This window comes from Mesoplodon bidens (genome assembly GCF_964165515.1).
Source record: "Mesoplodon bidens genome assembly, contig: HAP1_SCAFFOLD_231, whole genome shotgun sequence".
In the NCBI taxonomy this organism is placed as follows: Eukaryota; Metazoa; Chordata; class Mammalia; order Artiodactyla; family Ziphiidae; genus Mesoplodon; species Mesoplodon bidens.
This window is the reverse complement of record NW_027671346.1, coordinates 176876-204597: the sequence shown is the minus strand read 5'-3', so window position 1 is coordinate 204597 and position 27722 is coordinate 176876. Positions and strand designations below refer to the sequence as shown.

Genomic DNA, 27722 nt, shown 5'->3' with positions numbered 1-27722 from the left:
TATGGTCAGTCATGATCCTTGCTATACTTATATAAATAAGACCAATTGTATTGAATCTAGACTTATTTTGCAAACAAATTTGTCTTAATTTGGCTATCTTTGATAGAAATGAGGGTGATTTTAGAGAGAAAAATTATCTTTCAATAGAAACCAAAATACGTATTGTGGATATTAGACTCTAGTGCTATTAATTTTCCTTGAAGTTTTGTTAATTACCTGAAAACTGGACTGTATCCTGAATTTTTCTAGTTTCCTCCACTACCTGACTACAACTCTCCAAACTAGTGTTTCTAAATTTTCTCCCATCCTTTTGACTTGGAACCATTGAAACTAAAACTGCCTTTTTTTCTGAAGTCCTGCATACTGAAGGTAGATATCTTAATATAAACTTCAGAGAAATCTCCACAGCAGCTCATGTTTAGACAGTCTTCTTCGTTCCTGTTGCTATATGGACCACTCAGAAAGCTTACCTGAATATCTGATGGACATTCAAACTACAAAAGATGCTTTAACCCTGACATTTAGAGATCTTCTCAACTGTCTACCCTCAGAACTCAAAAACTGATATGAAATTTGCCTCAATTATTAACCATTGTTTTTTTGTCTCCATAGCAATGCCTCTTTTTAAATACCTGATTGCTTGTACAGTAAGCTTAACTTCTACTTGGAAATACTGCTTTGGAAGAGAAAATTAAGGTAAAATGATCATATGGATGGACTCTAATCCAATATGACTTGTATCTTTATAAGGAGGGAATATTAGAACACAGACATGCACAGACTGAGGGGCAACCATGTGAGGACACAGCGAGAAGGTAGCCATCAAAGGAGAGAGACCTCAAAGAAACTAAACTTGATACTTTGATCTTGGACTTCTAGCCTCTAGAGCTATGAGAAAATATGTTTTTGTTGTTTAAGCCACCTAGTAGCCAGTGCGGTATTTTGTTATGGAAGCCCTAGCAAACAAATACAATCACTATTAGGAAAAAAAAAATCATGTGCTTTGTTATTCCAGTAGAATGATTTTAACACTGATTACTTCTTACCTTGAGATTATAAAAGACAGTGATAAACATTACTGTAGAGTATATATGAGTTGTGCCCTATGAAACAAAGGAAGTTAACAAACACCTCTCAGCTGTAGATGATGCCATGTGTTCATCTGATCAGCAAGAGGACATGAGTGGAAGGGAGAACCTTTTCTGCTTCAGACAAGCAACTTCCTGGATTACCCTGAGTATGACAAAGAGGGCCATTGCTTGGGGACCAGGTCTCCAAGCAGTCACAACAGGCCTCAGGAACCCACAAGAAAATTGTGAAGGAAGAATATTACTAGCCAGGCCCATATGAATCTTTTCCTCCCATCACTGTTCTTTTGTGAAAAATTCTTCCAAATACACATTTTTGTCCCAAAATATCATGTTGGACACTCGCTACTAGGAGCAAATTTTTCTAGCATCTCTGTTGGATGAATTTTCACACTTGCAAAATCACTCAGAAAAGAGTTCATCCTCCCAACACCTCCCCTGCACCAGTGTCCCCCTAAACAGCATCTGACCACAATATGAAGGAACTTACCTCCCAGGTAAACAGGTGCTTGAATGTGATTTAATTATCTCTGCATCCTCTCCCTGGTCTCCCTGTGAAATCTAGTCACCTGTTTGCATTAAAGCATTTCTGTGAGAAGCCCTGTAAGGTGCTGGCTATTCTCAATTCTGTCCTGCTGGTTTCTCTGAAGTGCCTAGAAGCTGTCCTCTCCACACACAAACTGTTCTGACAAACTTCATTTGAATGATTTGGATTTTAATTCTCAATTTGCTTCTGTTCCTAAGCCTTAAGGCTTTTTTTTTTTTAACCAATTCAGAAAAAAGCATCATTAAAAAAAAGACAAGGTTGGGCTTCCCTGGTGTCGCAGTGGTTGAGAGTCTGCCTGCCGATGCAGGGGACACGGGTTCGTGCCCCGGTCCGGGAAGATCCCACATGCCGTGGAGCGGCTGGACCCGTGAGCCATGACCGCTGAGCTGGCGTGTCCGGAGCCTGTGCTCTGCAACGGGAGAGGCCACAACAGTGAGAGGCCAGCGTACCAAAAAAAAAAAAAAAAAAAAAAAAAAAGACAAGGCTACTCGCAGATCTAACATACTAAGCTTTAACTTAGTATGTTCTTAGGACTGATGTTTTCCAAGGAACAAACTTTCTTGTTTCCTGTGCAATAATAAAGGTTTGTTATAAAAGTTAAGTACAAAAAGTGAGAAAAAATAAAAATAGTGGTATCTTCACAGTTGAGTTCTTAATATATTTTCTGATACATGTAAAAAGAGAAAAATTGGCAAAATGAGTACCAACATTTTTAAAAATAAGAATTAAGCCTAAATCCCTGGATTTACCAATTTTATAAAATAAGAAAGTAACATTTTATAAAATACAATTTTATGAAATATGATTTTATAAAATTTGTTTAGCTAAGTAACAAATGATTTGCCCACAAAACAGATTTAGCTGGTGGAGTCCAGGGGGCACATTCTACAAAATAAATTTATTGACACTGTAAAGGGTTACTAGCATAAAATTGTGGTGGGAATAAAAAGGGCAGTGACCTTCGTCCTGAAGTTTAGGAGTGATCCCTGAATTGAGAGATATCTGAGTTGAAGTGGTCACTGGAAACAAATGGTAGAGACAAATCACAGAGAGCAGACTGTATCAATTCCAGCTTCTGGACTCAGAGAAGGAAGGAAGAGCTTCAGATTTCATTGCAGAGAATGAGGCTGAGAAACTTTAAAATCAGATGCTTTTTCCCAGATCCAGGGCGCCAGCTAACGCACAAAAATGCTTAAAGCCACATAGGTATGTCACCTTTATTTCCTAGAGAAGATGTTAGCATTTTCTAAATCCTCATCTACCGTGCCTGGCATGCATTATTTTATAGCTTTCTGGAAGTTTCATCAGCACCACTGGTATATCTGTAGTACGATGTGTCTGTGGAGAGTAGAGAATGCAGGTCCGGGCTGGGGGCAACGGACTTTTCTAGCTACCACAGTGAGTGGTGCCCCTGCAAACCTGAGTAAGGAAGACAACTTGCCTTTGGGTGGGTAGTGTTACAATCTGCATGTCTAGGGGCACAAATGTAAAGACTGACCCTGTTCTGGGAATGATTATGATTCTGACTGACCTCAAAGGGGTAATTATGAAACCCCTGGATCATCAGGATCTGGATGTTCCCTACTTTTTCCATGGTGTGATCATGACAGAAAGTGTGGCTGTAGATATCTGGGAACATTTCCAGAAATGTCCTCCTGTAGGAGTTAATTATAAAGTAAATGTGTATAAAACAGAAAATAATATTGAAACCTATCAAGGGGAGTAGATCTTAAGGGTTAATATTGTAGATGGACTACTTTGCAAACAATCTTTTTCCCTTGGAGTATTAAGAAGTCATCGCATAATTGCCATCTCTCCACATTTTGTTCTAGAGTGCCTGGTTTCTTGATATCAGTGTGAGACCTGTTTTAAATAAAAATCTATTTGTAAAAATCCAGATCTGTAATATGTTCTAAATATCATTGTAGTGTCTTTTAACTCTAGATTAAAAATCACTTCATTTTCAACAAAATATTTTGATGTAAACATCAAATGTTTTGAAAACAAAGGGGATCTGTTTTTGTTGTTTTCTCTTTTATCTAATTTTTGTATCCATTTTGTCTGGGCATATTAAATGGTAAAAATATTTATAAGATTTGCACTAGGTGAATCTTCTTAAAAAGAAAATACGGAAGGTCACAGAGTCTGGGAATATTAATATCTTTTTAATAGATTGATCCCCCTTGATTTCTTATTCTGGAGTAAAGGTACAAGTTTTTCCATGAAAATTAGACACACAAATCATCTGACACAATGTATGACAGATGGAAAATGGTTGATGGGAATTTTGCTTTAATGCACATTGTTCATTGTAATTTTGCCCAGCTTAATGAACTGTGAATTAATAATGAGGAGCAACACATTCAACGTATTATAGTAATAAAGTGCTTTTATGGACATTTTTCATGTTTCCAGACTTTCTTGGCCACCCTGAACAATTTTAACTCAAAGGATTAAAAAATAATCGCTTATTTAACTGTGTTAAAATAGTCAACTTTGAAAAGGATATTTTCCTGTATGAACTTTTTCCTAATTGATCCCATTTGGTTCTGATCAGTAAACTTACCTGAGTAAGCTGCACTATTGAAACAAAGTGATCTGATAGAGTCTTAGGTGACATACGTGACCAGAGTCCATTGCTTTCTGATTCAACGACATAAAGGAGTAAAGGGAAAAATTAATAATTATACATTGTTTAATTAGGAGAATAGAAAAACTAAATTTCTTGTAGAAATAAGCCCAAAGAGTCCTCGTGTCAGCCCTGCTCCTCTTAAAAGACCGTGACGCTGTAATACCAATGGATAATCTGGGAGACAACCAGCTGTCATTAAGATAGATTTTACCAAGGCAAGGGCAATAGGTTGCTTATTAGCAGTGAGAAATCAGTAGTCTTTTAGAAGTGTACCCTTTGGAAAGTGTGAGCTAGATAATAAATGAAAGCCTTTCATTATTCATTGTTATAAGCCAGATGTAGATTAAATGTACACTACCTTCAATTCAGATATTAAGATATCCTTCCCTCAGTAATTTTATGAGGTAACATGTAGAATGTCAAGCATAGGCTAAGTCATATATTTTATAATCTTTCAAAAATTTTTTAAGCAATGTGTTAACCCTATAATGAATATAAAGTGGATCCTAACTGCATGTCTTAGAAAATGTGCATTTCATAGAATTATTTAAGAATGAATCCTTAATAGCCCATCTTTTTAAGTATGTTAGCTGAACGTTATGATTGTGTAATATCATTTTAGGGCATTACCACATTTTAAGAAATAAACTAATATTCAGAAGCATAATTTTGCCAGAATGTAAAATTTAAAAGCAGAAATTTAGGGCCTCCCTGGTGGCGCAGTGGTTGAGAGTCCGCCTGCCGATGCAGGGGATACGGGTTCGTGCCCCGGTCCGGGAGGATCCCATATGCCGCGGAGCGGCTGGGCCCATGAGCCATGGCCGCTGAGCCTGTGCGTCCGGAGCCTGTGCTCCGCAACGGGGGAGGCCACAGCAGTGAGAGGCCCGCATACCGCAAAAAAAAAAAAAAAAAAAAAGCAGAAATTTGACTTGTGAAAAATCCTCACATGATTATTGGCCTGTTAAAAAATAAAGCAAAGCCCACAAACCTAATGCAAGCTATTATGTGCAAAATAATGTGCTAGATACACAGCCCTCTGGGAAGTGAATGTGAGTCCGGATGCTTCTTTCTTGGTTTATTTCATTCCTAGAGTACCTTTGTTGCAGTTTTTTCTTATGTTCCCAAAGGAAACAAGTAAGCCATCTCAAGTTTAAGCTTTGTCCTCAATAAAGTAAAAAATGTGCCAGATACCATTTGACTGGATGATAACTAAAACTGGACAAATATTTTCTCTCACTGGAGACTGACAGTGTTTTAGTTGTGCTTAACATTTGTGATTCTCCTAAAAAAAGGGTACAAATGAAAACTTATGGTTACCAGGAGATAAGGGGGGAAGGATAAATTGGGAGATTGGGATTGACATATACACACGACTATATACAAAATAGATAATAATAACCTACTGTATAGCACGGGGAGCTCTACTCAATACTCTGTAACGGCCTCTATGGGAAAAGAATCTTTTAAAAAAGTGGACATATGTATATGTATAACTGGCTCTCTTTGCTGTACACCTGAAACTAACACAAATTTGTAACTCAACTATACTCCACTAAAAATCTTTTAAAATAAAAAAATAGAGTACTACATGCATTTCTAAGAAATAAACATTATTTTCTTCATTCTTCTAAAATAAATAAAAATAAAATAATGTAATATGTGATTTTCAAGCTAATGAACACCTAAGAATGAAATTTGAAAATCTACATTTGGAATGTATAATTCCTTTGTTCAGAGGCAGTGACATTACAAAAGAACAAAACTTCTCAAACATTTCCCCATTTAGAGTAATGCTGACAGTGAGTGTCTGGTGGATCTTAGAGGGGCACAACTGATAATATATTTTTCATGCTGCCAGTTTGCTAAGTGGTTTCATATTCACTAAGAAAGACTTGTCAATGGATACTGAAGAATAGATGTGAGGTCTCTGTGAGGTCTTTGTGCCAAGTCTCTGTGTGTTGTCTCTGGGTGAGATCTCTGTGTGAAGTCTCTGTATGCGGTCCCTTTGGAAGGTATCTCTGGGAAATCTGTTAAATCTGGGCTAGGTTTCTGTCTGAGGGTCTGTGAAGCAACATGAGGTCCCTGTGTGAGGTGTCAGTATGTGATCTCTGAGAAAGGTGTTTGCGTGAGAAGTCTCTCTTGGGAGGTGTGTCTGTGAAGTCTTTGTGTATTGTCTCTGGGTCTCTCCATTTCTTTTTTTCTTTTGGTCTCTCAATTTCTTGTCTTACTGTACCTTATGGAAGACGGAGCAGCAAGAGAAGGGCAAAGGGACTTGCTTCTTTCTGTTTTCTTGCTGTTCCATCAGCATCACCTGTCTGTGGCACCCTCCCAGCAGGAGCCAGGGGGGTCCAAGTCCAGCTTCCCCATATTCCCAGAACTCACTTCTGGGTGTCCCTGAGAGCACCCAGCAGCAGCCAGGCTCAGGTCCCAGCCCTGTCATCTCATTCCTCTGGGTACCGACCCCTCCCACAAGTCCTGGCTGCACTCTCACTGCTCTGCCTATTCTGGAGGCTGCCTTGGGAATTGGGGCCCAGAGGTAGGGCCTGGCTCCAGGGAGAAACCAGGGGTGTGAGCAGTCCTGTGCTCACTCTGCCCCCTCCACCCCAGGTCACAGCAATTCCACGTGTTGAGGGGCCTGACAGGGATGGGGGATGGGGTCCATTTCTGTTGTCATCTGGATCAGGGGCATCAGCTAGAACAGAAATCTCCACAATGAGAAAGACACCACCTGGAGCTGTGTCCACCATGAGCCTTGCATATGGCAGGAAGCACCAAATCACTCTAGAGAAATTCTTCCTCGTCTCCCTGCTTTTCCATATGGATGGGGGTCAGGAGACAAGAAAAGCTGTGCCAGAAGCAGATCAGTGGAACACCCCTGAATTGCACCCTGCCCCATCCACTTTGCCAGGTCACCTCCACACCACCACAAATCCTGTCTGATTGCTTCTTCACCTGCCAGGCTCTGGGGTGATCAAGGACTGGGAGACAGGCAAGGCTTACTACACAATCACAGGCCAGTCCCCACCTCTCCCCTGGAGCAGTCCTTGGGCCATGTGTTTATGTGAAGGTCACCAGACTAGGAGTCACATACCAAGTTCCCTAGTCCTGGCTTTTACACCTATTGTTAACTTATCCTTCCTAAAAGTCAAGAGGTGATGATGTGTAAGCTTATTAAATATAGTATTAAGAGATTAACCTTCCCTGATTTGCTTTACTTCTATAAGTTTGACCTTCTGTTTTGACCTAAAGGTGGTTTCTCTAGGTCTGTGATCTTAGAGTTGGAATAGGGTAGAGACCCTGGGGTGGGGCCATGATGAGCTACTGGACCCTTAACTTTTCCTCCCCTTTAGGCCTTTAGATGGTGGTTGTATGTCAGGGGGCTGCTCTTTCACAACTGCACATTTATGGGAATCTGGTACCACTTTGCCTCCTTCCTTCGATCCAGGGATTTTTCTACACCTACATCCCACCCTAAATTCACAGTGTTTGACCATCAGATAGTTACTACCCACAGTCACACCCCTATTCCATTCATCCAAAACTCCTTCTCTGGGGTTAACATAGAGTGGAAGGTAGGTGACCCATGAACATAGCCATTCATTTATATGGGACTGGACTCAACACAGCCCTCAGCAGCCTCCCTGATACTCCCCCCACCTACACACACAGAGCTGGAAATGCCATCCTTGTTGCTGCTCTAAAGTCTAGGAAAAACAGAGGTGGGGGAGGGTGATGCTGTACATTTTATTATGCCTAAGCTAAAAGGGGTTCATAGGGCATATCTCAATCCCAGCCTTCAGCAGAGAGAGAAGGAACTCTTAAGAGCAGATGTTGGATATTCCCTACCAAGAGATCCAGGGGCAAGATTTCTCCTGTTTCTGAACTCAGAGCCCATACTCTATTCCCCACAAACTTCCATCCACTTGGCTCTGACACTTCCTGGAGCCTGAATTGCAATGTCCGGCCCTATCGTGTAAACCTATCCACTACAGTTGCATAAAGTTCAAAGTAGCATAGAAGAAGGAGAAAGACTGGTTGAACCAGGTCCTTGGGTGTGGGTTTCATAGGTTTTTCCCATCTCATTGTTAGAGTAATTTTGGTTTGTGTAATGACAGTATCATAAGGTGCAATGAAGGGACACGAGACAAGGAGCAAGCTTGTGATGCTACTGTCCACCTCCCTCCATGCCCCTCCCTTCTAGAAGACAAAGTGCACAGCACAGACAGCAGCCATTACACTATGTTTTTATTAGAAAAAAAATATGTATATATATATATATATATATGTATTGGGGAACATTAAATATCTTGGATGTGCTAATGAGAAAATCATTTTCTCTACATGGACTGAATTTTTACTTGGAGATATGTTTTCCTACTAAAGGGAAGACTAAAGAAGGATTTTACTGTCGACCAGGCAAGACACCTCCCCAAAGATGACAATGCCTTGGACAGTGTTGATGGCGGGCTGGGGCACCTGGACTCTTTGGCCCATACTGGCAGGTACTAACTGGAAACAAACTCTTCTTGGGGGGCAAGGATGGGAGGCACCTTAGGCCCAGCTGCTCATCGTCGAACCTTACACTTTTCAAACTATGTTGGTGTCTGACTTCCCTATCCCTGATAGAACAACTCTGGCCCTTGGAGGTGGCTTTATGACTGCAGGCTGTATAACCCATCATTCTCCCTTGCTCTGGGTAGGAGGTAAGCCTATGGTAGCAGAAGCACCCACATACTGGGACTTGGAATTCCAGTTTGTGTTCATTTAACTTTGTGGCATGAAGTCCATGGTGAATTGCTCTTTTTTCTTCTGGGATCTGTCCAACAGCTCTCATGCGTGCCTGACCCTCAGCAGTCTCACTCTTCAAGATTGATCTGCTTTTGACTGATCCGTGACTCTGGGCAGTGGCTGATATGGGCTTTTTTTTTTTTTGCCGAGCATCTCGACCATTGACTTTTTTCTTGGGGAAAATCCACTTTAAAAATAGCCTCATCCTTTTTCTGAAGAGGCTTTCTGGAGGGCTATGTTTCTTCTCTGGCATGAGCTGGAGACATCTGCTCCCAATAGAGTCTGTTATTCCCCTGACCTGGGCAGGGCGGCTCATACTTCCAGCTTGAGAGGTCCCTAATTCTTTAAACCTTTCTTCATGCTCTCCTGGTTTATGCCTCCTACAGTCCTCTCTTTTGTAAGTAGGGGCAATCATCTTGCTCTGGCTCTTCCATGAGTCTTGGAGTTTTGAAGTTTTGGGCTCCTGCTGCCCTAGGTGGCTCCTTTGGGCTTCCATAAGGCCACTTGGCTCCTGGGAAGCTAACCTGTCTCTGGTGGGGACTCTCTGGGGATGGCACTGAGGCACCTGAGAAGCCAAGTTGTCTGCAGCAAGGAACCTGTGTTTGGGAAAGTCCTGAAGCTGGTTGTCTGACTGTACCTTTACTTTGGAGTTAAACTCACTAGCAACCTCCATGTTAAGGCATGGCTCACCTGGATGTTGGAAAACAGACAGTCTAGGTAGTAGGAAACTTCTACTGGCCCCTGGCACCTCTAAACTCCTCATATGTACATTTGTGGTTTGGGATTTTGTCAACACTTTGGTTTCCAAGATAACACTAGACTGTGGTTGAAGAGCAGGAGACTCCTTGGCCTCCACAGCCTCCCTGGCCTCTTCACCTCTCAAAGATGGGGATCCTAAGTTCACCTCCATCACTGCTACCCTATGGCAGGGGTCTCGTGAGGCCTGACCACCACTCTCCTCTCTTGGCTCATTCCTGACCATTGCTGAACTTGGACCTGGCTCTAGGCTGTCCCTCTTGACCCCTTCCACACTCTCACTCTTCCAGGTTCTGCCCACAAGGCTGAGTGTGAGGGACTGAGAAGGTGGCCTGTCCTCCTGTCCAGTCAGAGAAGCCTTTGAGGGTCCATGGTAGTCAGCAGATGGAATCGCTCCCAGGGCACTCTGGATTTCCTTACACACAGCTGAGGGGGCAAGGAGAGGCCTCTTCACGGTAGGAACTGACTCTTCTGTTATCACCTTCTCTCCTGAATGAGCCTGAGGAGGTTTCTCCAGGAACTCAGCACACTTGACTTTTGAGTGGGACCCAGATACACAGGTGGCTGAAGGGGAAGTGGCAAACTGTAGAATGGTGGAGGGTTGGAACTTTTTCGACTTAAAGAGATTTATGGGCTTGAGGACCTTGAGGGGTCGGGTCCACCTGTGCTTTACCCAAAACCTTTTAATATGTGCTTCCAGTACCTCTCGAGTGTCTGGATCAAGGAAGGAAACCCTACAGGAGGTGTTCATGCAGGGTTCCCAACCCTTCAAGCAGTATCTTCCACAGGCTCCAGCAGGCACGGCTTTGCACGTCTCATCAGGAGGGTCTGGACATGAGAGCTGATGAAAGTTGCCCTTGCCAGGAAGCCTCCCCAGGCAGCTGTAGGAGAGCAGATGGGGCCAGGATGGCTGGACAGGACAGGCAGGAGTGGGCACCTGCAGCCCAAGAACCCTCCTCTGCCCCCACACTGACTTCATAATGCCCCTGCTCTCCTTCACCCTAGGGCTTTAGCCACGCCCTCCCATGGCTCCCCCTTCCAGGGCTGGGGTCACATTAGAGGCTCGGGGAGGAAGGACGACCCAGGAGAGAAGGGGAAAGATTCTTTACCTTTGCAGAAGTGAAACCAGGTCGTGAGTCCCCTCCAGTTCTTCCAGGCAATCTCTGAAAGCTGGAAATCAGGAGACTGGGTCATGGTGGTGAAGGCAGAGGCCTAAGAGCCTTTCAGGAGGCTGAGTGCAATGGCCCTTTAAGGGAAATCTTTGGAGGATTAGACTCTGGAGCCCAAGTATCAGTGTCCAAGGCCACATGTCCCTGACAGTGATGCTAAGTCTCACTTGAAAAGGGTTTGTCCTTTGCAAAGTGCTTCCACGTTCATTAGGCTCTGTTAATTAGGCTCAGGCTCTGTTTCCTGAGGAATAAGCTCTGCCCCTGGCATCCTCAGAGACCGTGAAGCTGGGCCCTCAGGATTAGGAGAGATGGAAGCTAACTCTCGGGTCGCGCAGGGCTGAATGGCAAAGGCTTACCTTTCAAAGATCCACTTTTCTTCCTACTCCTGCTCCTCCCCTTCAGCTTTACTTGATGCTGAGAGAGAAGAAAAAGTGAGGGGCTAACACCCAACTCTCACTGTCCTCTATCTAGGCAAGCTGTGTTCATGAACAACATGACTTTCTACATTTAACTAAAACTCTGTGGGGTTTTTTCCCCTTTTACTTATTTTTAAAGTGGATAACAATATTTTCAGTTTTTCTTCTTTGAAGAGTGCAAAGAATTTTTTTTTTTTGGGGGGGTATGCGGGCCTCTCACTGTTGTGGCCTCTCCCGTTGCGGAGCACAGGCTCCGGACGCACAGGCCCAGCGGCCATGGCTCACAGGCCCTGCCACTCCGTGGCACGTGGGATCATCCCGGACCGGGGCACAAACCTGCGTCCCCTGCATTGGCAGGGGGACTCTCAACCACTGCACCACCAGGGAAGCCCAAGAAGGATTTTTTAAGTTTTTATCACCATAGATTTCTTCTGTCACTGTTCCTCTGATCAAGAAACACACACATCCTCAGACCTAAATGCCCACGTGAGCTTTGTCAGATAGGATTCTGCTTCCCAAGGCCAGACCTCCACTCCAGCCTCTTCTCTCAGGCTCTCAGGGGCTCAGCCCCAACACAGAGGAAGGTCTCACTTGAGACACCCGCTGTGGGAAGGTGGCTGGTGAACCAGGGCTCAGGGGTCAGCCTTCCTGCAGAGATTGAACTCTTCGTAATCCAGTCCTTAACCATTAGTCACTGCATTTGGGACTTGCCCTGGAGCCCTCTACCATACCTGAACTCCTGGTCTAAGATCTTAGGCTAGAAATCCTCATGCCCACTCTAACCCCTCTCTGGCCTGGCTTTTCCCTAGAAGGATGATGTTCTATACTTTTCTGAGAGTTCCCATCTCAGGAGTCTCTCCACGTGGTTTAGAAAAGTGGAAATAAGAATAAGAAAAAAAGAGAGAATCTCTGCTGGGATTAAGCCAAAGGTTTCTTACCTTCCTGATGTTTCTATGTTTCCTAGGTGGTGCTAAGAATAGATTACTCTGGAAGCAGTGGAGTAACATTAGGAAGAGCCCCAGTCCACACAGGAACCCAAGGATGATATCAATCACCCAGGAAGTTGGGCTGGATCTCAGCCAGATAGCAACAATGTCTTTCAACGAAAAGAGATTCTCCATCTTCTGAACCGCATTGCTGCCCTCAGGCAACAGAGCACTGGGAGTTCACTTGATGGCAGAACCCCAGGCCTGCATCACAGAGCTGTGGCCTTGTCACAAAGGGCTCCTGAGTGTGGGGGAGGGGCAATACGAGAAATAGGCTGAATCACTGCCCCTCCTTCCCATCCACACCCACAGACACCTGCACCCTCCTGGGGCTTCCAGATCCTTCCAACTACTCTCATCCTGTCAGAGAGACCTTAGCCAATTTTCTCTTCATTCCATCTGGAACCTGGTTCCTTCATCCATTAGAGACCTTTACTTGAGGCCCACCAACTTGATAACTCTTGAACATCTTAAGCTGACCCTGGAAGACTGGCTGTTTCACAGACATTTTTACTCAGGATTTCCTTTGTCCTCAGCTCCAACTTTCCCGCATCATGTATGTGTCTTGTGTAAACCCAGGGATAGAACTTGAATTTCTTTTACACTTATTTAGTTTTGTGAATTTTGAATAGTGTATGTTTTGCCTCATTTTCTATCAGAGGGAACTACACACAAAAATTAAAATAATTTATTTTTCAAAATTCATAAGTATGAAAGAATTATAAATAGTTATGTAATAGGGAAGAACCAATCTGCCTCCACATGAGATCTTTTTTACTTTAATCTTTATGCTTTGTTGCCTGAGCTAACTCTGTCCATCCCTGTGATCCAGGCTGGCTCTGCACTTTTTGTAAAACAATGTTGCCTAGAGCCTGAAATATACAGGATAGACTATTTCTAAGGCTCTGACTTTTTTTTTTAAATAAATTATTTATTTATTTATTAATTTATTTATGGCTGTGTTGGGTCTTCGTTTCTGTGCGAGGGCTTTCTCTAGTTGCGGCGAGCGGGGGCCACTCTTCATCGTGGTGCGCGGGCCTCTCACTGTCGCGGCCTCTCCTGTTGCGGAGCACAGGCTCCAGATGCGCAGGCTCAGTAGTTGTGGTGCACGGGCTTAGTTGCTCCGCGGCATGTGGGATCTTCCCAGACCAGGGCTCGAACCCGTGTCCCCTGCATTGGCAGGCAGATTCTTAACCACTGCGCCACCAGGGAAGCCCCGGCTCTGACTTTTAAGAGCCCATTCATGGAGATAAAAAGTTGCACAACAGAGAATAATAATTGTTTTGTTGGACGTTTACAGGAACACATGACCTGACCAGGATCTGACCCATCTGGCCAGCCCCTAGAACAAAGGATCCAACACCAAGATATTTGCAACAATTAGTCATGCCCCTCCCTCACCTTGCCTTTAAAAAGGCTTTGCTGAAAGCCTTCAGGGAGTTTGGGGTTTTTCCTGGGCATGAGCTACATGTCTTCTTGCATGGCACTGTGTAAACCTTTCTCTGCTTCAAACTCTGATGTTTCAGTATTTAGCCTCACTGTGCATCAGGCACACAGACTTGCATCTGGTAACAGTTAAACCTTCAAATGATGTTTTTGTAAGTTTGTAGTGTTTATAATTCTGGAGTTAGTAAATCTTTAAACTGCACAAAAACTTTTGGGACACACTGCAAACACGCACACACACACGTACTCATGTTCCTTAACCAATCTAGTACTTTCAAATCCAATAATCCATAATTTTCTACTTAAAAAAAAATCTTTCATATGTTGTCTCAACCCAACTTCTTAGTTTGCAATGATAAGACAGTCCCCACTCTCCAGATAAATTTTGAAATATGTGGTCTTAATCCATTAGGGCTGCTATAACAATATACCATAGACTGGGTAGATTAAAAACAACAGACATTTATTACCACAGTTCTGGAGGCTGGGAAGCCCAAGATCAAGTCACCAGTATGGCCACCTCGTAGTGAGAGCTCTCTTCCTGGTTCACAGCTGGAGCCTTCTCTCTGTATCCTCATATGATGGGAGGAGGCTAGAGATATCTCTGGAGTCTCTTTTATAAGGCACTAATCCCATTCATGAAAGCTCATAAGCACTTTTGCACGGCCCCGCCTCCTATCTTTAAGAGGTAGGATTTCAACATGTAAATTTTGAGAGAACATTAACATTCAGACATGTGCACTCATTCTATACCCGGAAGCTAGGAATGGGTTAGGGTGAGCCAAGGTCCTGACCCTAAAGGGCTGTAGGGTGAAGAGTAGGACTAGGGGTCAAACCCTTGGGGCTGAGCCAGGTCTTGAGCAGCCTCTTCAGATATTCCTAGTGTGTTATGGATGTATTCTCTTTTCTGAGTGTGCCTTGCCTTTCCTGCCCCATCCTCCCAGGCCCCTGAAGCTTCAAGTCCAGCCTGAACCATATAGAAAGGGAGGTTTGAGTCTTACACAAAATTCCCTTATGACATCCCTTAGCAGTAACACAAGATTCACTGAAGGATTCACATGGTAAATATGTCTTAATGCCCCATGAGGGCTTTAAAATAATGTGTATTCTCTGCTTGTTGGTCATAATTTTATACAGTTTTAGTGGGAACATGGGCATGTGAGGTTATTTGGCTATATTGCCATGAATGTGCACTTTCACAAACATATCTCCTACATCTACTATTTTTCCTACAGTCTTTTCCTCCCATATGATATTCTCACCTTAATTCAACCTTTTATCAAAATTTAGACTGAGGTCTGTCACCATGTGGACATGCTTTGTAACAAAATAGCTTCAACCGAGGAGGTCAGTGGAAGGCCTGGACCAGCTATCTTGGTTCCATGATAGTAAGCAAAGGATCGCAAACTACCAGGTTAAGCTTAAGCACAAAGCAAAGTTGATTTAAGCATAGGTACACTCTCAGAGAGGGAGAGAAAGAAGGAGAGAGCAAGAGCAGGCTGTTTCTGAGAACAGGCTATTTCAGCGAAGTGAAGCAAGCCCAAAGCAAAGTATATCGAAGCAAAGGTACACTCTCGGGATGGGGCGGGGGGATGGGTGTACTGTTTCTGCAAATTGAAAGCAGCATTCCTATAAAGGCTTACGAGCGCTTTTTTTTTTTCTTTTTAAAGAAGATGTTGGGGTTAGGAGTTTTTATTAATTAATTTATTTATTTTTGCTGTGTTGCGTCTTCATTTCTGTGTGAGGGCTTTCTCTAGTTGTGGCAAGCGGGGGCCACTCTTCATCGCGGTGCGCGGGCCTCTCACTATCGCGGCCTCTTGTTGCGGAGCACAGGCTCCAGACGCGCAGGCTCAGTAGTCGTGGCTCACGGGCCTAGTTGCTCCGCGGCATGTGGGATCCTCCCAGACCAGGGCTCGAACCCGTGTCCCCTGCATTAGCAGGCAGATTCTCAACCACTGCGCCACCAGGGAAGCCCCTTACGAGCGCTTTTAAGGAGCATTTTGCAGAGAGGCGGGGGTGAGTGACAAGGATCATTATTTGACTGACAGTCCTGAGCTATGTAACAAGTTTCCTGCTGCGCATGCTCTCATCCTTGAATCCCCAAGAAATGCCTACTGGGTGGGGGGAGGGGCAAAACCACATGTAATTTCTTGTAATTATGGTATAATGAGTTTGGATTTACTATAGGGTATACGCCTGTCTGGTCTGGGCATGCACAGCCTGGAGAAGTCCCCTTGTGTTACTGTGCCTCTCTTTATCAGGATAAGCTGCCCACCACCAGACCACAGTCTCTCCCGTTCTGGGTGGAGTCAAGGGAGAGTCCCCAGACGGCTGCGTGTGACTCAATTTCTTCTTCTTGTCTTTTTCACCACCGTCACCTCCTTGCTGCTAATGTCTAACTACCTAACAGGTCTTCTTTGCATTCATATTTGCTCCCTAAATTTTCTCTATTACTTTATTTTCAATATGTTTTGTTTGGTGGGGGTTTTTTTTGGAAATTTAAAAATCTTATGATAACATTTACCTTGATTTCTTTCATTATTGTTCTACTGTTATTGATTTCTGCCATCTTATTTTATGCTTTATTTTCTACATTTTCTTTATTGTTTCTTTTTTTCCCTTCTTTGGCATCTTCCATTTTACAGGTCAAGGGTACTTATGTTTGTTTGACATTTGGGAATTTTTAATATTGTAATGGTTTTATACCTTGAATTATGTTAATTTTCTCCTCAATTTCTTACCCGTGGATGAAAAATGTTCCCTGCCATATCAGTAGACAAAGGATGTTGCAGTCATCAAGTCAGACGTCAAAGCAGGAACCCTCAACTGTGCACCTTGAGGGGATTCGGGATGGAGAAAAACAGGGTACTGATTCTAGAGTTAAGGTGCATATCAAAGGAATGACTTCACGGAGCCCAGATTCTTTCATCTTCTCATACATAGAAAAGTGCTAAAGTCCTTAACTTGAGATGTCTAGTTTTCTTTAATAGTAACCTTTTGATGTTCTGACTACCTGGTTTTGGTTGACTCCTCCCTTAGGTCTTCTGAGCAGTTCCTCAGAGTGATCTGACAGGCTGTGTTCTGGGCTTAAGTCCTCAGAAAATCTGCCAAATAAAACATAATTCTCCTTTTGGGTTGTGCATAGTTTTCAGTCAGCAGTCTTGGCAACCAATGAAGGGGCCCAGAGCAGACTTTTCTTCTTTGCCTGAACTCTATGAGGATCCAGAGTCCTGGCACCAGCAGAGGCTTCTTGGGCCTGTCCGCTTTCTCAGAGAGTCCAGACGAATTTGGGTGAGTATCTCCTGGTTCTTGGATCTCCAGTTTTGGTTGATGATCCTAAGTTTTATTCAGTGGTGTTCAACTCTTCTCTTGAGTAGTAGGTTATCCTTGAAACTTGGTTTCAAGAAGAAGTACTTGGGTCATCCTCAGTGAAAGACACTGGGAAGATTTTTACTCAGTTTAAACACTGAGAGCTTATCCTCAGTAGAAAAACACTGGGAAGACTTTTGCTCAAGTGGGTTAGCCTCACTTAAAAGACACTGGGAAGATCTTGCTCAGTGTAGACACTGTGGTTTATCCTCAGCTGAAAGACTGGGGAGACTTTGCTCAGGTGAAAGACACTGAGTAAAAGTTGGACTGGGTAATTAGGTGGAAGACTAACCTGTCTTCCTTGAATTGGCTACTTTAATAGAGTTTGTCAAAATAAAAGTGATCTTCACAAATTGAACTCAGAATGGGGAACTTAGCTTTCAATACAAAAGAAAAGGGAACAACAGATTTCCAGCCTCCAACGGATATCCTGGCCAGGTTTATGTCCATACAAATTTTACATTTACAAGTGCTTACTTACTTGGGACTTAAAGAAAATCTTGCCCTAAAAACGACTAAGATAGGACTCTTTTATTGCATATGCAGTTAAGTTAGAAAAAGCTGGCTCGATAAAAACATCTTTTCAGAATTCTGACTTCAAAAAAACAAAAGGCTTTCTAGGGGAAACTTGCATTTCTCTTCCTGTGTCTTTGAAATGTAAGTGTTCTGATATTCTTCTGTGTGTGTGTGTGTGTGTGTGTGTGTGTGTGTTTTGAGAACTTGGTCACTACCATCCAAAAGTACTTATATGGTGTACATTTGGCAGCCAGTCAAATAGACTGGGATTCTGAGCAGTCTTTTGTCTGACTGTACGACTCTCAGGGGCTTTTTGCCATCTTAACCTTCATTGTGTCAGCCTGTACAACAAAGACCATTACTTTCTTAAACTACTTTTGGGAGTAAACTTTCTGCATCTTATTTAGACAGCATCCTTTACACTCTTTTGTGGGGAAGCCTCTTGCGTCTTATTGGTTTGAGTCACTATTAAGGTATACCTCATTTATGGCCAGATGATGGATCCTTCAAATTGGAGAAACTTCTAAATTGGTAAATTTTTAGAGAGCTCTCATTATAAACAGCTGTTTCATTGGCTCCTATGGGGGGGCGGAAATGCTGGAAATTAGTCATATAATGGTTAACCTAAAAACTCCTTTAGTTTCAAACAAACCCAAAAAATTGGTTTGGGAAACCTTATTTGTGGTCTCTGCTTCCCCTAAATGGGTCTTACAGATGCTAATAAAAACATTAGAATAATTATTGTTAATTAGGTTAAGTAACAGGGAAAAAAACTGAAGGAAAAGCCTAAAAACTTTTTCCCAACAAGGTGGAAATTTTAAAGGGACTTCTCCTAAATGAATAAGAAATCTTTAGATGGTTATTTTAAAGTGGGATAAATAAAACAGACATTAATGAGGTCAATCAAAGATTGGATACAATACTACCTAAGATTGGATGGGCCAAAGGGATCTCCTACTTGTCATCAACATTAAAGGGCCAGACCCAAACAAGTCTGCCCTATTTACCCCAGTTTAAAGTACGTATATTTTATTACATGTAAATTTTTTTTTTTTTTTTTTTTCTTTTCTTTTTGCGGTATGCGGGCCTCTCACTGTTGTGGCCTCTCCCGTTGCGGAGCACAGGCTCCGGATGCGCAGGCCCAGCGGCCATGGCTCACGGGCCCAGCCGCTCCGCGGCATATGGGATCCTCCCAGACCGGGGCACGAACCCGTATCCCCTGCATCGGCAGGCGGACTCTCAACCACTGCGCCACCAGGGAGGCCCTACATGTAAATTTTATACACGTAAAATTACACTGAGATACCTGACCAACAATTACTTGGGGCAAAAGTTAGACCAATTAATCAAGTTAAAAGATTGACAAAAGTGCCTGAGTCCCTTGGTTCAACCACTCTCTGGGGACCCCAGAGTCTTTATAAAAATTGGTATGTTTAAATGGGCATTGTGTAAGATAATTACCTCTCTTTTGCCTAATTATATTGTGTGGGATAGACATGTTTCACTGGGGAATTCTTCCCCTGCCTGATATTATAAGACGGCATATGAAGGAAATATTAATTAAACATACTAAAGGAAACCAGTGGGATTACCTGAGCCTATACAATATAAAGTAAGAACTGACAGCTAATATTTAAGGGATAATAAAAATAAATAATGGAGACTTTACTCTGGGTCTAACCTGTGCACTCAGAAAGAGGGTCTTTGTTGAATGCCTTCTGCAAGTTTAGAAGGTATGATCAATTAAACCATAAAGTTCTAGACTATAGAATTCTGAAATTTCAGTCTAGTTGGAAATCTTCTCACTGAGACAGAAAAGCAAGTTAAAGAAAACGTAGTTGGGCAAATCAATCTTTTAATATTATTTAGGTGACAGGCCAGTTCTTTGGGGAATTAAAAGCAACTGTCTTTGTCTCGCAAATCGGTACAAATCAGAAATGTAAATACAGACCACAATGACCTGAGACTGAGCCTAATTAGCTAAATTAGGTAGAACCTGAAACCAAGGTTAACAAAGGGGAAAAAGTGGCCTTTTAAAACTCAAACTGCTGATTAGTCAGTCAAGAAGACGGAGGAGTAGGAAGATGTGGAGTTCATATCTCCCCACAAATGCATCAAGAATACATCTACAAATGGAACAATTCTCCCAGAGCACCTGATAAACACTAGCAGAGGACCTCAGGCACCTAAAAGGACAAGAAAGATCCCCACGTAAGCAGGTAGGACGAAAGAAAGAAGAAGGGAAAAGGAAGAGCAGATGAAGTGGGACGTGACCTGTGACCCTGGGCGGGGGAGCGGAGCTGAAGGTGAGAAGAGGTTCCCCGCATCTGGGGAAGCAGCGGGGAGAGAAGCTGGGGCAGAAGGAGAAATTTGGTGGCTCAGAGAACAGTGCAGCAACCAGTCTGTGGCAGGCAGGAGAGAGTGAGGCCTACACAAGTGGTCTGGCCACAGCTCTGCATGCCCCGGCCACTGGGGACCACTGGTGCACACGGGGGCTGAGTGTTGGAATGTGGGGTTTGAAGAGCAGACCCAGGAAGGGGAATGATGTTGGCTGTGAGGAGACAGCTCAAGGGGATAGGAGTGAGGAGCTCCACAACAAGGAATGCTCCTGGAGGAAGCCCAGACCAGCAGAGAAGCAAAGTGCCACTGCTGCGTGATGCACAAAGGGCGGGGCCCCCATTGCAGCCTCTCTCCTCACGCACTGGCCCCTGCCTCCACAGGCACTAGGAAGGGCTCCTGCCAGAGTGGCTCACGGGCCCCCAGCCATCATCACCTCAGCACTCTCCTGCTTGGGTGGCCCATTTGCCCAGCTTGCCACCTTGACTCCCTCCTGCCTGACAGGCTCGTACATCCCATAGCCACCCAGCACCCTCTCACCTGGGCAGCCTGCCTGCCCTGATTGCCGCTTCTACATCCTCCTGCCTGACAAGCTCGTGTGCTCCAGCAGCCTTGGGAGCAGACGCCAGTGGGTGGCCCACATGCAGAGATGGGGCTGAAGCCACAGCTGAGTTCCAGGGAACATGCAACTAAGGAAGAAGAGCTGAAATCTCTCCTCATGGCTGTGCAAATCATGGCATTACACTTCCTCTGATGGCTTCCTAAATTCAGCACCTGGGAACATCCCAATGGACAAGTGCTCCTGCAGCTGAGACAGGTCTGGCTTTAGCAGCTGTGGGTTTTGTGGGCACATACATGCTGGGGTTTGGCCAGGCCAGAGTCTGAGCTGCCTCCGTATCTCACATAGTGGGTCCAGGTACATAATTACTGCAGTCCTGGGACCTGACCTCAGTGGATCTGGGCCAGTGGCCTGGTGAAAATGATGCCTGAGTCACCAGGGCCAGTTGCCGCCATAACCACGGTTAAGGTGGGACTGAGAGCAGTACCAACAGCAGTGTACTTTGTAAGCCTACACAATGGGCGGAAAGGAGACAAAACAGAGCATACCCACAGGTGAACACCTCCAGAGGAGGAATACTCAATGGCTTCTATCCCAGTGGGGGTGCTCCAGTCCTCCCTACCTCACACCGCAGATCAGAAACACAGCTAAGAAACAGACCTGAGGGCCTCTGCTCCAACGACTAGGGATCAGAACCCAACCCTGACAAGGCAGTGACAGCCACAGAGGAAAGGGAAACTTCTGCTGAATAAAAATCAAAATTAAGAAAATCAACAGGAAAGATCAAACTTGGAAAATGTTTGCAATATCAATATCTGGCAAAGAACTCATATACAGACTAAAGAAATTTTACACTTCAAAAATAAAAAGACAATCCAATGGGAGAAAATGGCAAAAATATATTTATGGATATGTTTTATATATATAAATGTAAAGTATATGTATCCATGAATATATGCCTATTGGCTATTTGCATGTCTTCCTTTTATTTTTAAGTGCCTAATTACATTTTATATATATATACACACACTATTACATATAAAATAGGTAACTAATAGGAACCTACTGTATAGCACAGGGAACTCTATTCAGTACTCTGTAATGACCTATATGGGAATAGAAACTAAAAAAGAGTGGATATATGTATAACAGACTCACTTTGCTGTACAGCAGAAACTAACACAACATTGTAAATCAACTATACTCCAAAAAATTAATTAAAATATTTACATATATTGTATACAACATATATATTAACTATATATTATTTATATATATTAGAGATTGCTCCATCAAAGACGTACAAATTATAATTATGATGAGATACCACTACATACCACTATAATGTCTAAAATTTAAAAAACTGTTAATATCAAGTTTTGGTGTGGACCTAGAGAAACATGAATACATTGTTAATGGGCTTGTAGCATGAAAGCTTTAAAGTTAAATATACATTTACATATGACCAAGCAATTACCTAATAGTTCATACTTATCCAAGAGATATGAAGTCTTAGGTCACACAAATTTGTTCACAAAAATGTGTAACACCATTATTCATAATAGGTAAAACTGGATATGACCACAATATCCAAGATTTTTTTTTAAACATCTTTATTGGAGTATAATTGCTTTACAGTGGTGTGTTAGTTTCTGCTTTATAACAAAGTGAATCAGTTATACATATACATATGTTCCCATATCTCATCCCTCTTGCGTCTCCCTCCCTCCCACCCTCCCTATCCCACCCCTCTAGGTGGTCACAAAGCACCGAGCTGATTTTCCTGTGCTATGTGGCTGCTTCCCACTAGCTATCTATTTAACGTTTGCTAGTGTATATATGTCCATGTCACTCTCTCACTTTGTCACAGCTTACCCTTCCCCCTCCCCATATCCTCAAGTCCATTCTCTAGTAGGTCTGTGTCTTTATTCCCGTCTTACCTCTAGGTTCTTCATGACTTTTTTTTTTTCTTAGATTCCATATATATGTGTTAGCATACGGTATTTGTTTTTCTCTTTCTGACTTACTTCACTCTGTATGACAGACTCTAGGTCCATCCACCTCACTACAAATACATCAATTTTGTTTCTTTTTATGGCTGAGTAATATTCCATTGTATATATGTGCCACATCTTCTTTATCCATTCTTCCGATGATGGACACTTACGTTGCTTCCATGTCCTGGCTATTGTAAATAGAGCTGCAGTGAACATTTTGGTACATGACTCTTTTTGAATTATGGTTTTCTCAGGGTATAGGCCCAGTACTGGGATTGCGGGGTCGTATGGTAGTTCTATTTTTAGTTTTTCAAGGAACCTCCATACAGTTCTCCATGGTGGCTGTATCAGTTTACATCCCCACCAACAGTGCAATAGGGTTCCCTTTTCTCCACACCCTCTCCAGCATTTATATGGTACTGGCACAAAAACAGAAATATAGATCAATGGAACAGGATAGAAAGCCCAGAGATAACCCCACACACATATGGTCACCTTATCTTTGATAAAGGAGGCAAGAATATACAGTGGAGAAAAGACAGCCTCTTCAATAAGTGGTGCTGGGAAAACTGGACAGGTACATGTAAAAGTATGAAATTAGAACACTCCCTGACACCATACACAAAAATAAGCTCAAAATGGATTAAAGTCCTAAATGTAAAGCCAGACACTATCAAACTCCTAGAGGAAAACATATGCAGAACACTCTATGACATAAATCACAGCAAGATCCTTTTGGACCCACCTCCTAGAGAAATAAAAACAAAAATAAACAAATGCGACCTAATGAAACTTAAAAGCTTTTGCACAGCAAAGGAAACCATAAACAAGACGAAAAGACAACCCTCAGAATGGGAGAAAATATTTGCAAATGAAGCAACTGACAAAGGATTTATCTCCCAAATTTAGAAGCAGCTCATGCAGCTCAATATCAAAGAAACAAACAACCCAATCTAAAAATGGGCAAAAGACCTAAATGGACATTTCTCCAAAGAAGATATACAGATTGCCAGCAAACACATGAAAGGATGCTCAACATCACTAATCATTAGAGAAATGCAAATCAGAACTACATTGAGGTATCACCTCACACCGGTCAGAATGGCCATCATCAGAAAATCTCCAACAAGATTTATATGGGTGAACCAGTTGTGGTATATCCATACAATGTCATATCATACAGCAGTAGGAGGATAGAATTATGAGGAATGCAACAAGGATGAATCTCAGAAACACTATGCTGAGAAAAAAGCTAGACACACAAGAGTATGTACTTTATGTTTCTGTTTATATGACTTTCTAGAAAAGGAAAAATGAATCTATGGCGACAGAAAACATATCAGCAGTTGCCTGTATCAAATATGGAGTAGAGAGTGACTGCAAAGAGGAAAGGGAAAACTGCAAAGGGGGGTAATAGGAAAATTGTCTACCTTGATGGAAACAGAGTTACAAAATATTTACATTTGTCAAAATTCATTAAAGCGTACATTCAAGATAGTATATTTTTTATATTATACCACAATATATTTCTTTTAATAAAATAATTATGAAGAGTAGGTAAGTGGGCAAAGGACCTGAATGCCAGCTTTAGCTATGTTAGAGCTGTCAAATCAAAAAAAGATCAAGTTGCCCCTAATTTAAAAACCAAGAAAATGCATAGAAGTTGAGGAAGAGAGATTTTAACTTATTTTAAGAGTGAGTTTTCTAACAATTCGAGCTTTCTAAAAATGAAACAAACTTATTTTGAGTTGGCAATTTCTTTCTCAGTGAGGACATTCAAGTACAAGATGACGATCATTTTTCAGGTATGTTGTAGAAGTGCCTTAGAGATTGAAATTTGCATTAACCAATATTTAAGATGATTCAGTAACATCAGAAAATATGCTATATTTATATATGCTCTTTTATGGTAGAGTTCTGTCTATAATGTTTTCTAAAATATCCTTTGAATTAATATTTCAATAGTAGTCTCCAGTGCTGCAAATGTAGGCCAGAAAGTTAGATCTGTGCACAGTCTATTTTTTAAGAAGCTTGTAATCTGGAAGAGAAGATAGACAAAAATGTTGTAGTAGCAAAATGCAGTAAGTTTCATAATAGAGATATCCTCATGCTCTTATATGACATGGAAGCAGTGTCACATTCTTAATATGTCATCTTTTTCTGAAATACTTCAGTATTAATTTCTAACAATGATAATAATTAATTAAGGCATGAATTATTTATGGAGAGATACTAGTTATTCCTAAAATATTTGGAGATTGTTTTAACATGAAGGTATTTCTTAGAATACCTCCAGTAAAGTTCCAAAACGTGTCTTTCAAAGCCTAAATGTGTTTGTACGATCCTGAAAACCTCAAGGAAAAATGTGAATGTTGCCGATTATCCACCATTTAAAGTTTTCTAGGCTTTGGCATTTTTCTGTAAGTATAAATAATTGACTATGAACTATGCAGAGAGTTGTTTTACCTGAATTTCTTTGAGATCCATCAGATGTGGCCATTAAAATGAGCCAATCTCCTCCATTACAACTACTCACTGTGCAGGCTTCTAGTCAAGCATTGGTGGAGATAGCGCAGCTCAATTTAAATGTAAAATTCAAGGTAATGTAACTAAACAAGTTAGTCCTATCCTTTTCCCCTTACTTTCCCTTAGAGAGTTTCTGAAGTTAGGGATTTGTAAAATCAAAGTATTAAACCAAATTTAATAGCAAAATGTCATTGATATCATGAGTGAAACCAAGCCCAGTTTCCATTTACCCCAAAGTATAAATTGCCTATCTGAGAAGCAGTTCAAATTTAAGTCATGTCAGATTGGTGGTCTTTCTGAGTTTCAGTTTGGAACTCTTATTTGAAGTCATTGTTTCATTCAAGAGCATCTCAATATCAATAGCAGGTTTTCTACTTCAGCAAAAGCCTTGATGTACATCAGTGCCATTGGGTCCAGAGGATAGCCTCTTTGTACGTTTTTTTCTCCCAGTCTCACTGCAATGTTAAAGTCACTGATATCACAGAGCACATTTCTAATCCTAACTATATGCCCTAATTTGGGCAGAAATCCACTCCTCCACTTTTATGCAATGTATTAACAACCAGAAATTTAATTGTATTTGTTGAGACTGTAATATCAACGTGAAGCATTCCTTTTTTGAAGCTCAAATTCTTAACACTTGCTTTCCCCTTTGCAAGAAATACTTACTCCTTTACTCCCTTGTCCCCTTAGGCTACCTACGTCATAGTTCAGTTAAGAAGACATTTCACAAGGGATGCCTTTCCTCATCCTTCCAGGTGAGAAAGGCTCCCTGTTCCATGGCTCACAGTACCCTGTCTATATTTACTACAATTAGTAATTCTTCTTTAGACTGCAGGCTCTAAGAAATATGGACAATGCTTGCTTTTCCACACCTTGTATTACCAGCACCTAATGCAGTGCCTGGGACCTAGTAGAAGTTCTATAAATATGTACTGATTGCTGAATGAATGAATGAATGAATGTGTTAGTAACAAGATAAATGCATAAATCGTATTTGTAAAGCACAATACAAAGTAATTTCATGAATATTCACCCACTTATTTGTACCTTTATACCCTTCTCTTCATTTATATATCTTAGAATTACTTTTATCAGCAGGGATACAGGATTTAATGATGAAATTTTGAGGAAATGTATTAGAAATATTTGTGAGTGAGTAAGCACTATGCCATGGTGAGAGAGAGAAAAAAAATAAAAGCTATTGCTATATTCTTGACTCAAGTCATACTCAATATTATTTGTTACATATTATATTACACACACAAATGCATTCTCACTGGCATGGTATCACCTACATTATTATAATTTCCATTTCCTTCCCAATCCCTCTAAAGCCCATACCTGACCCTTAGACTTATTAAATTGCATTGTTTTAAACCACTTCTCCAATTTGTCAAGGTCATATTACGGTCATGTTGAATTTTGATCTTGACAAAGTATTAATCAGTCTTATCAACTAAAGAGAACTGTAAATGACTAAATCCACATGCTTTTCTATCATCCTAGACTTGATGAAAATATTAAATAGCCTCTGGCCCAGGATTGACCTCTACATATAAAACTTCTGTCCACTTTGGTTGAGGAGGAACTATAAATGAGTTTCATTGTTCTACCTACTTTGTTTCCAATAAATAGGTCTCTGGTGCTGATCTATTTTTATAAATTTGTGAATGAATTCCATTTGTAATATTTTTATAATATTAATATTTAATGTCTGATTTCAAGTTGTGGATGAAAAAATGCTAACATCAATGAAAACTACCACTTGCCCAAATAGATTAATAATAGTAAGAACAGGTAAAGTAGATTTAAAACCTACTGTCATCTTTATTTACTTTCCTGAATTGTTCCCACTGTGCCACTTCCTTACTTTCTGAATATGACAGGTTCATGCATGACGTCCTCCTCTAGATGCTGTGCCATTAAGAAATCTCCCTGATTATAATAGGTGATCATCTATGATGGATAATAAATATGCTTGTGCATTTTCAATCACAAATCCACGTCTTGCACACTGAAATGATTTTACTTGTTGCTTGATCACGGGGACTTCTTCCTCTGAATAAATAAGACTTGACTTTGCCTCTTTATGCAGTCATCTGTTCACAGTTCTGCCTCTCTCCAGTAGACTGTGTCTCCTTAAAGGCAAATGAATATTCATTCATCTTTGATCCCCTTTGCTTAGCATGCATAGTAATTGTTCAACAAATATTTGTTTAATAAGTTAAACACCAATATGCTGTGAAGTAGGAAAATCTGGAGATGTGAGTGGTCAAGATGGGGGGTGTGATTAAAGGACCCCTCTGAATTCTAAGAACAACATACTTAGGAGGGAATGCATGAATAATCAACGGGGCTGACTACTTGACAACTAGTATGTATTCAACTTTCAAATTCTATATTATAAGCATCCCTGAGTGTAATTTGAAATGGATAGACAGGAATTTTTATTTTATTTTTTCTAATGAGGAAGCAGTGTAGGTCTCTATTCTCATGGCCTCTGTTGCTTCCTATGAATATTTCTCCAATATCTTGACATAATCATTTTCAGGAAGCCAAGAGAGTCCAAAAGAAAATGACAAACAAC

General features: G+C 41.7%; 1 protein-coding gene and 1 long non-coding RNA gene across 5 annotated transcripts in view; both read right to left on the bottom strand.

The window, feature by feature from the left end:
- Positions 1–8232: 8232 nt before the first annotated feature.
- On the bottom strand, positions 8233–21064 carry LOC308611539 (spermatogenesis-associated protein 31A6-like; the record flags this gene model as incomplete). Its single annotated transcript, XM_081260268.1, has 2 exons — positions 8233–10639; positions 21046–21064. The coding sequence occupies 2 exons, from the start codon at positions 21062–21064 to the stop codon at positions 8670–8672; spliced, it is 1989 nt and encodes a 662-aa protein (XP_081116394.1). The 3' UTR covers positions 8233–8669.
- A 3421-nt stretch (positions 21065–24485) lies between these two features.
- The window catches only part of LOC308611535, a 175754-nt gene continuing 172517 nt past the window's right edge, over positions 24486–27722 (bottom strand). For 3 of the 4 annotated variants that reach the window (XR_014014942.1, XR_014014943.1, XR_014014944.1), the window contains one exon: positions 26341–27273. This is a non-coding gene — a long non-coding RNA (uncharacterized lncRNA). Of the gene's footprint in view, positions 24645–26340; positions 27274–27722 lie in introns of those variants that run through there. The other variant, XR_014014941.1, reaches the window with a different exon arrangement.